We start from the raw sequence: 10510 nt of genomic DNA on the forward strand, positions 1-10510 counted from the left end.
ATCGCGTGGAGAACCCGTCCGGTCCAAATCCATTTACCTGCCTAAACTTTGTCCGTCCGCGGGATCGGCAAATCCACCGCGTGCGTTTCCGGACCGGGACTTCACTCTCGCAAGCGAGCACGTGGCGGTCTCGTGCGTTGCACAGCACGAACCTCGTGCTCCCTGCTGGGTGAACCCGGCACGGTCCCCGAAACAACTACAGCCGCCACTCGGCTTTCTTTCCTCTGTCGCCGTCGTCGCCTCCATTCCACCCACGCTCACCTGCGTGTAACGACGCACACAGTCCACTCCATCACATTCACCCCGGGAGACGCGGCTGCGTGCTCCCGCATGCCAACCGACATCTCCCTCACATACCGCTCTCTCACACACACGGTCTCCCTTGCACTCGGCCGTTCACTCCCGCGTGCCTCACTACTCACACAAACCATACTACTCACACACGCGGGGGCACTCATCCACACTCCGTGCCTCACTCACACACGAGGGGGAACTCACCCGCGGTCCCTCACTCGCACTCCGTGCCTCATCCACACACGCGGGGGCACTCACCCGCGGTGCCTCATCCACACACCGTCCCTCACTCACACACGCGGGGGCACTCAACCGCGGTGCCTCATCCACACACGGCGTGCTGGGAAGCACGTACTCTGGCACCATCGCCACCACACCACTCACACACGGGGCTGCATTCACACCTTGCACCACACACACAGGGACAACCACACTGGGGATTTGTGTCCCCACAAGGGTCTCCGGGGCCTCTATACCCCCAAGCTTTCCGTGCACCCGTTCACAGCACCCCTCCCCTCAACCTCGCAAAGCACGACCGAACTCACCTGGTCGTGACTCGCCTCAAGGGGGCAGACTCCCTCCCCTCGTTCCTGGAGGAGGCCATCCCGCTGCTCGCACCGGACCTCCACCCAGTCCGCCAGCTCACCCCCATTGTCCTCCACTACCTCCGTGTGTGTGTGTGCGTCACTTACCCCGTCTTCATCGTGCTGTCTCTCCTCTATTTTTTCTATCTCCCGTGTCTCTATACATTTATAAGTTTCTGTCGTCGTCACCTCGTGTCTCGTCTCACACGTTTTGGTCTCCCCATTTAATTTTTCCCTTTTGGTCACCGTCGATTCCTCTGTCACGACCCTCGCCCAGCACGCCCCCCGAATTATTTTTTTACCCGCCTCCACCGCGGGCCTGTCAGCCGTTGCACCCCCTTCCAGCTCGTTTGCTCCCACACGTGGAGTCGCCATTCCCAGCTCCCTGGTCACGGCCTTCATGCCCGCCTGCAGGCATCGGCCCATGTTCTGCGTCTCACCCCGTAGTTCTTTCATTTCTTTTTTCATTTGCTTGCCCATGCTTTTCATTTCGTTTATAAATTCATTTGCGTTTGCATCCATTTTCGCTGTCATTGCCGCCAGCATGGCGAATAGCTGGGCCATGTCGGGTGCGCTTGGGTGAGCCGTTTCGGCAAGGGTCGGCGGGTTTTGGTGGAGAGGGGGGGGGGGAGGTGTCATACACCGCGGCCGCTGCCGCACCCATTTCGGGCTCTGGGTTCAGTTGGGCGAGTCCGTGTTCCTGCACAATCAACATTTCCTGCTCGGGGATTCCATCCTGGACCATGGATCCTACACATTCTACATCCATTTCTAATACCCCCAGCTCCCGCTCGCCTTGAGACGCCATCTTGCTTCTCGTGAAGGGTTAATTTCGCTCGCTCGTAATTTGGAGGGAATCGGGGGTCGCTTCTCTCACCCCTGGACCGATTCCCGTGAATTTAGCCGGAGACAGGAGAGCCCGTTTTCCTGTTCTCCGATACCAGTGCCGCGAGGAGGGCGATGGATTTGTATCCCACTCCTGGCTTCCCAGTGTTGCGGATTCGCACCAGTGTTGCGGATTCGCGCCCGCCGGCGTGCTGACGGCCACGTAACTCGAATCGCGGCACGTCGCCCACCGGACGGACAATCCAGTCGTGACCCTCTCGGACTAACGCCGGGAACCAGTCACGGGTGGACCTTTCGGTCTCACCGCGATCGAGCCAATCAGCCCCCGCGTGGGATAGGGTTGCTCGCCAAATTCGACCTACCCAAGTACCCACACGGAGGGTAGACCGGGCGATCGCACCTCGCCGCAGGTCGACTTCGGACACGGGCCACTTAAGCGACCCGTTCCGTACTATCGGGATAACCGAGCGGTGTTATTCGTCGACCTCGACGGTTCGATTAATTATCGGGCGTATTCAGCCCACTACCAACCCTTTACGTGAAGCAAGATGAGGATTCAATGAGAGAAATGACGAAGCGAAGCGGGAAACAGTTCAATACAAAGCACATTTATTCGCGATGAACGGAAAGCGCACATATTCAATTCCACCAAAAGCACACAGAAAAGAAAAACACAATTCAATTTACACAAAAAGCAAATGCGACAATGCAGATCTAATACCGATTACACGAGCACACGGCAACGCTTATACAATTTTACTTCACAGACGGCGCCGACAACACATACCCAAAACCAAGGAATAGAATACCCTCAAGGATGAGGCGGGCCTGAGGCCGAGACCGGGTCGGGCCTACCCGTCTGGTGATGAGACGCGGAGCGGCGATGGTGCCTCAACTCCGCGGGCCTCGCGGGCAGTGTCTGGTAGGGGGGTGGGAAAGGGGCCCCCTTGGTCGCACTATCTCAGCGCGGGGGGAAACAGGAGGGGGTTGCTGATGCTCGGGGTATAGAGGATTTTTATTGTCCCGCGACGAGCGTCTCCACCTCGGCCAGGTCGCGCTGTCGGCCTCCCTGGGGTGCAGCTCCCTGCACGACGCGAGCACCCCCTCGTCTGCCCTCGCCGCCTCTCCACAGCTCCGTCCCCTCCGCTCCGACTCCAACGCACACGACGACCAGCTCCTTCTTGCCAACTCCACCGCCCGCGAAGTCTTAACTCTCTGTTCCCCTTTTGACTGACGAACACGGTCGCTTATATCAGCCCCGTGGCTTCACCCTCTCATCTTTGACCCCCTCCCTTCGACCTTTCACCTCGCTCCCCATTGGCCCGAGAAAAAGTGGGCGTGAATGCTTTTTGATCCATAAATTTGCATATATCGATCGCCCTCCAACGCCCTGGGGGCGGGGCCAAATTGCCCCTTGCTCACCGATTGGACGGAACAAAAGTGGGCGTGTGTCATTTTTGATCCGTTTTTGAAGTGGAAAATCCGTGGTTTTGTACACGCTGTTCGACGCGCGCCCTGCACGAGTCCAACACCGGTACCCACAAGCGGCGCAAGAACGGTGGCGATGCGACGGTTGCGAGGTGTGACGTGAAGGTCGTGGCGGTTGTGGTGAAGCGGCGTTGTGGTTGGTGGTTGATGTTGTGACTGGTGGTGGTAACAATGGCGGTTGGTCCAAATTAAAGATAGTAAAAGAAAAACGGCTATCCTGAAGAGTCGCAGCACGCATAAATGACATGTATTCCCACTAGACAACGGGTTTGGGCCTAACTACACATATACTTACCGAGATATCTCACCTAAGGGACCTGAATGGTGGTTTGCGAATTTGGTAACCACAACAATATATATATATATATATATATATATATATATATATATATATATATATATATATATATATATATATATATATATACATATACATATACATATACATATATATATATATATATATATATATATATATATATATATGCATGTTAATATACATTGTCTTTGACAACAATATTGTTCAGGACTGCAGAACAGATATTACAACAAGACAATCAAGAGCAATCGTCCTGATGATGGTAAAAGTTTCAGTTGATCGAGCAATTTGAAGTATTTTATGAACTTTAACACTTTGAACCCGAGCGACCATTTTATCAGCCGCAATTCAAACTTCGATAAACTCGAGTGGCCAGATGACCAGCCGCTATCCAGACCTCCATATTCCCAAGTGGCCGGATTTTTCTCCAGGGAGCCTAGAGGGGAGGGAGCCAAAAGCTCAAGTTGCTCATGGTAAACGGTTAAGAAGGTTAATTGTGTTACACTCTTTGTTTCACTTAGAGGCAAAGCTTTGAGCCACTTTTACCACCCACTGCAAAATGGGGGTGCATTATCAGGTGGTGGAGGTTAGATTTGTCTTTTCGAAATAAAATTTGACATCAACATTATTCATGCCTTTTCTCCCATCATTTGAAAAGTGAATATTGAGCTATTCAAACCCGTTGTGGGAAACGGCCGCCATAAACGGGAGACAGAGAAATGCACAGACAGACACCACGGTTCACTGTACTTACTCTAATTCACGGACGAGCATTTTGTGTGTTTGTCTGTCACGCTACTTCTCTTCCATTCTGGACTGATTATATCCAGAGGGCGGGGTGGGGTGGTGGAGATTTTCTTTGTAAATGTGTATCGTATGGCACCTTCTACAGGTATTATAAGTTTCCACCATTTACAGCACAGTATTCCTTTCCCCACGTTTTTCAGTGCAGCGAGGTGTTTTCAATTATAAGGAGCAGAAGGTATGTTTTTGCTTCATATCGTAACCTGGGATTTCCTTTTGCCTATACAGAGTAGTCAGTTGTTTAAACATCGCCCAAATAAAGATATGCGTCAGATGATCATTCTGCAAGCATGGAACAAGTTCGTGCAAAGGGCGGGTACTCTGCAAGTAGATGTATAAGAAGCGCAATAGGACAAACGGAAATGCCATTTGAACTTCAGATCTCAATCTACTTTCGTAAGAAATGGTTTTGACTGTTTTACAAGCCACAGGAAGCATTCAGAAACGTAATGGAACCACAATCCATTATTTTATCCACGTTGAGTCGTTGACCCCCTCACCCATCCCAAACTTCCGACATGGAGGTTTCCAGTGGTTCCTCCTCTCCTATCCTCTCTGTTTTCCTGTTTATTCATTCCCTTCATTATTGTGTCCACCTGCTGCCCCACTGCCATCATGTGAGTTTATACCCTCTGTCATTTTCCTCCACCATGAGCTTCAATCTTGGGGGAAGTAAAAGAAGACATAAAATGTTCAGCATTGATGTGGTTTTTTATTGAATTATTTTGCCTCCAGAACATCACAAGCAAATTAATTGAGCTCATACAACTCTTTGGAAGTTGTGCATTTTAAATTATATTTGTGGTTTTACTCTTGCGGTTATGAATATTGAAAAAGCAACTGGAATGTAAATCTCTTGTGGGTTTTATCTTCTTGCGGATGTTTTGACATGAAGAGTTTCTTCCAAAATTTTCAACTTTATCTCAGAGCAGTGCTGGAAAGGAAAAGAGAAAATAACATTCGACTTCCTGTACATCACATGATGGACCAAATGTAAGTTTTTGTAAATGTAATTTCTGATATTTCTCAATGACAACAAATACTTCAACAAACGTTCTTTTCAAATTGTCTAATTATCGATTCTACTGTCTGCAATGATGGATTCTGTTAAACATATCCACAAGACATCTGACACAAAATGGATATGAAATGCCACAAAGGTTCCGGATGACACCTTATTTGGACAAATATCATGGTAAACAGACCCAGTGACCTGTCAAAATCCCATTTGTTTTTACAGTAATAATACATTCCAAACAAACTCCTGAGATTTTTCAGTTCATAGTTTTGTTTCACTTCGTTAATGACATTACAGACACTTTGAGGTGTAAGGGGGAAAAACAACCACCAACAGAAATCAACTGCAGAGCTGCAAGTTATTAATAAAGTCTGATGTCTGTTAACTTTGAGAGTAAATATGAAGCAATGTTTTTTCCATCTAACATTCACACGTTGACTTGTGCAAACCGCTATTGGACCGAGCTGTTTTTCATTAATCTTCATCTTCAATATTCAGTCTTATTGCCAGGATTAATTGATAATCCATTTTCACTTAATCAGGACAAGGAGACAACAGAATAATTTGTGGGAGTGATGCTTAAACTGATAATGTGTCTGGAGAAACTTCAATACCGTTTATTGTTGAAGGACGATGGTGGTGTCGTGTCCGCTTGTTCCGCAACCACCACTGGAAGATCCACTGGCACTCATCATGGAGCTGCTTCTCTTCATGGAGCTGCTGCTGTACATGGCCTGTCCCCCCATCAAGGCACTTCCACCAGAGGAACCACCTTCCATCACTGTATTCGTTCCACCACTAAAACCACTTCCTACAATGTAGCTTCCTCCTCCACCTGTGCTGTAGCCTCCAGAAATGGCACCATGTGTTGCTGAACTGGCACCATAGCCCCCACCAATTGAGGAAGCACTACGAACAGTTCCACTTCTGACAACAGTAGCCTGAGCAAAGTCATCAGCTATGGCTGTCCTGACCCTGAAAGGAACATCAAAACCCACAGTCAGCTGCAAATCAATCAATAGAAGAAGAAAGTTCGAATTTAACAAGGCAAACACGAAAATATATTTTTTTTGTAAAATAAACAAAAAACTGCAGAAAAAGGTGTTTGTTTTTAGTCAGCTCAGGTCACGAGATCTGCTACTGGTGCTGAGTAATCCAGTAATCCACTACTCACAGACACACTCTCATGTGCAGCCTTTGACTGCTGGTTGCATCATTGGTTTGGGATGTGGCTACAGCCCACTACTGTTAACTTTGCCCACCTCGGAAGGATGACTGCCTGTTCAATCAATGTAATCCAGGATTACCTCCTTTCAGAGTTGAGTTGATGCTGTCTAAACCATCTCCCCCACTAGTTTTGATTGGGAAACTGGACACCCTGGTGGAACTAAAAACAAGATCCATGAAAGAGCATATGTGCTCACTTAGGGTCATTGTACATCCAGCAAACTCACCCATGATTGCTACTTGTGGACAGATTAAGTTCCCAGCTCAGTAAAGCAGTTAGTCTAGAAGATGAATCTCTGAAATAAAAATCTCCCTTCCAATGCATACAAGGCCATTGTGGAGGGAAAGGCCTGTGCCAGCATGATGAGAATTCCAAAAAGAAAATTGCTCTCAGTCTCCAGCAGTTCTGAAGCCCTGAACCAAGGACTTAAGGACTCAGAATTTCATCCTCCTGCATAGATACCGACAGCACCGCACACCATGATATAGTGGATCCATGACTCCCCAGGCCAAACCCAGACGTCTGTTGTCCTCTGGCTCACAACCAGCACAGACATGAATATCCATCCATCCATTGGGACCAGACTGTGCAGAGCGTTGGTGCTGCCTCAGCAGTCTCCTTGGCTATTGGGCACAATCCTGGATGGGTCACCACTCTGACACAGTATACCAGCATACCGGTACTCATTTTGTCAACCTCAGAAGATGACAGGCAGAGTTAACCCCACCTAGTATTTATTCAACAGCTGAGTGGGATTTGAACTCGGGATGCTCAGATCCCAAGCCCACCACCCTAACCATTAAGCCAACACCAGGCAAAAGTGGTAATGAACCCCCTTTTACCTCATGGGGAAATCATAACAAATGGAAACCAAATGGAGTGAGAAGAAGAATACATGGATGTGGGGCAAAGCTTTAGCCTCAAGGAAAATATAATCAAGAACAAGAAATGAAGCAAAGAATCAAACTTGGATGGTGAAATAATGGAAAAGTCAGTAACATCATGAGAGGTAGCTTTCCAATATGTTTGAAAAGGAAAGTTTTCAATCAGCGTGTTATTTCAACTATCATCTATGGGGTGGAGACTCAACAAAAAACAACAAAAACAAAAACAAAAATGTTTGTTAACAACAAAAATGGAGAAAAACTCAACAGTAGCACAACACAATGTGGAACGAAATATGTCAGGTATTCCATACAAAGCTCGGCAAATCAATGGGTCAGACAACAAACCAAAACTCAGGAAATGGATATGGGCAGGACACATTATCAGAAGGTCAGATAACAGGTGGACAACAATATTAACAACATGGAGGCCTATGGATGGCAACAGGAACAGAGGAAGGCATGACCAAGATAAAGGGATGAAATAAACAAATATAAGGGAAGAGTCAATTGCAGCAACAAAGAACGAGACAGAGAAACATGGTATCAACATTCTGAGGCTTTTGTCCAGCAGTGGACTGAAAATAGCTGATTATGATGATGATGATACATGATTAGGGTTCCTGTGATCTGAATACACCACAAATAACATACATCAACTCTTGTCCCTCGAGGAGCTTCTTGTAGGTTGCAATTTCAGCATCCAGAGCCGTCTTCACATCCAGCAACTGTTGATAAGTAACCAGCTGCCTCTGCAGGTCCACCTGGTTTCCCTCGATCTCCTGTTCATATCTGGTGTAGGTGTTCTGGAACTGGACGAGATCAATGCTCTCCCTGTTCTGTAAATCTGTCAGTCTGTCTCCCAGGGTTTGGTACTGGTGTGGGGATAGAAGTACATCAGGAAAAAATAAAAAATAAATGGTTATACTCAATATTTTTCGGAAAGATTCTCTGCTCCAAGCCTCGATGTAAAGTACACAATTGTACAATAGGATTCATGATGAGAGTCCTCACCGTGGTAAGAAGCCTCTGGTACTCCACATTCAGAGGCTGCAGCTCTTTTTCCAAAGTATTAATCTCATTGTCCAGAACAGTAATCTGCTCAGTTGTCTGGGTGGAGATTCCTTGGATCTGATCAATCTGCACATGAGATACAGGTCAGGCAATTAGTCCATCGGGGGATAATGCCAGGATATTGAGAGGAACTGGGATTCGTAATGGCCTCAATTAGAGGAACCTACTTGCATCTTGCAATATGTCTCAGCCTCTTGGACGTTCTTGGTGACCACCTGCTGGTATTCCTCACGCATCACATTGAGGGCCTCCGTAAGGTTGACAGACTTCACATTATCCAATTCAATCACTGATGTTTGTGCTGGTCCAAGTCTGCCAAACTGCTGCTTCAGTGTGTTCAGTTCCTGCACAAGAAAAGAGAATATAAATTATTAGTTATTGTGAACAACCTTTTGATATTTTGTGAAATTAATGAATCGGAACCAACCTCCATTTGTGTTTTCTTCTGGAATGTCAGCTCCTCAGTCAAAAACTTAAACTTTGATTCCAGGTCAACACGCATGTCGTTTGCTGCTTCAAGGTCCTACAAACGAAGACAAGAAACATTGGCTTATGTTCAAAATTTACATCTTTAGAAAACAAATTTATTAATTGTTGAACAGCTGATCTTGTGCTCATACAAACCCTCTTCATGTTTCCAATGTCAGTTTCAAGTTGCATTCTCACACCAAGTTCAAACTCGTACCTACAAAAAGCAACATTGAAATGATCACAATAATCATGAAAGTTAAAATAACCATTCCAAGTTTTGTACAAGCTTAAAAACAACAACCCATATGTCTGCATTCAAAAAGTCTTACTTGGACTTGATCTCATCGGCTGTGGCTCTCAGATGGTCCACGTCGATCTCCAGACGTACACGTTCCAGCGTCAGGTTGGAAACCTCTGTCAGCATTTCGGTGACTTGTGTCTCCACATTCTCCAGATTGACGGATGCGTCAGGAGAGAAGGGTACTCCTCCAGTCAGGTTCTTCAGTTCTTCCTCCAGTGTCTCATTCTCAATTGTAAGCTGCCTTACTTTATCTACATAGCTGGCCAAGCGCTGGTTCAATGTGCCCAAGATGTTCTTCACCTCATCCCTGCTCACCAGTGAAGGAACCATTCCACCTGCAGGACCCAGCGTTCCAACCACTCCAGACATACCTGCTGAGGTGATGGCACGGCCTGCAGTAAATGCTGGGCTTGCCATGATCCCGGGGCTTACACCCCCCATAAACCCTCCAGCACCACCTCCATAACCGAGCATTGGCACCCCACCACTAACAATACCTCCGGCACCTCCTGCCATAGCTCCCCCATAGGCAGACATACCCACGGCACGGCTGGAAATGCCCATACCTCCAATCCCGCTGGAAATGCCCATACCTCCCATCCCTGCAGAGCCCACTCTGTAGCTTCCTCCCCCCATTGACAGTCCCATTGCGCCCATTCCAAGCCCCATTGCACGACTGCTGCTGGAGCCTCCATAGCCACTGGAGCCGATCATTGCGCTGGATCCACCGGTGCGGACGGAGCGGTAGCTGACGGATGAGTGAGAGGCCATTGTTGTTTCTTGTTCACCAGCTTATCCCAGGTATTGCTCGACTGCAGAACCCATGGAATGCCTGGTACTTTTATAGGAGCTTCAGCCTTACTCAAATGCATGTGTTGCAATAAATTACGCATGCTAGCCTCACCTCCATGCGATCATGTTTGTTGGAGTAAGACGCCTTGGATGAGCACAATTCTGTCATTCCTTGGCTGAGAAACATTCACACCTTACCCCCCAATACAATTTGCCTCTTAGTTACACTGCCATGACTTTGGAGAGGAGATTTACAGGATTTGCAAAAGAAGCAAGAGTAAGAGAATGGAAATTGAAAGTTAAAATGCACTCTGATTACAAATCTTAACAGCCATTGCCTTTTTCATGGTAAAATTAAGTTGAGTGTATTAAATTATTTACTTTCATCAAATACTTTTCATAGACGA

At 47.3% G+C, this 10510-nt stretch overlaps 1 protein-coding gene across 1 annotated transcript; it reads right to left on the minus strand.

The window, feature by feature from the left end:
• Positions 1-5027: 5027 nt before the first annotated feature.
• Positions 5028-10129, minus strand: LOC147028170 (thread biopolymer filament subunit gamma-like). Its single transcript, XM_085878310.1, has 8 exons — positions 9340-10129; positions 9164-9224; positions 8967-9062; positions 8707-8883; positions 8480-8605; positions 8120-8340; positions 5968-6328; positions 5028-5269 (listed from the first exon to the last, which is right to left on the minus strand). Exons 1-7 carry the CDS (start codon positions 10080-10082, stop codon positions 5971-5973), a joined length of 1782 nt encoding a protein of 593 aa, XP_085734436.1. The 5' UTR covers positions 10083-10129; the 3' UTR covers positions 5028-5269; positions 5968-5970.
• Between the last annotated feature and the right edge of the window lie 381 nt (positions 10130-10510).

This window comes from Eptatretus burgeri, chromosome 4 (genome assembly GCF_056783735.1).
Source record: "Eptatretus burgeri isolate ZD-2024b chromosome 4, Ebu_testis_v1, whole genome shotgun sequence".
NCBI classification, from domain to species: Eukaryota; Metazoa; Chordata; class Myxini; order Myxiniformes; family Myxinidae; genus Eptatretus; species Eptatretus burgeri.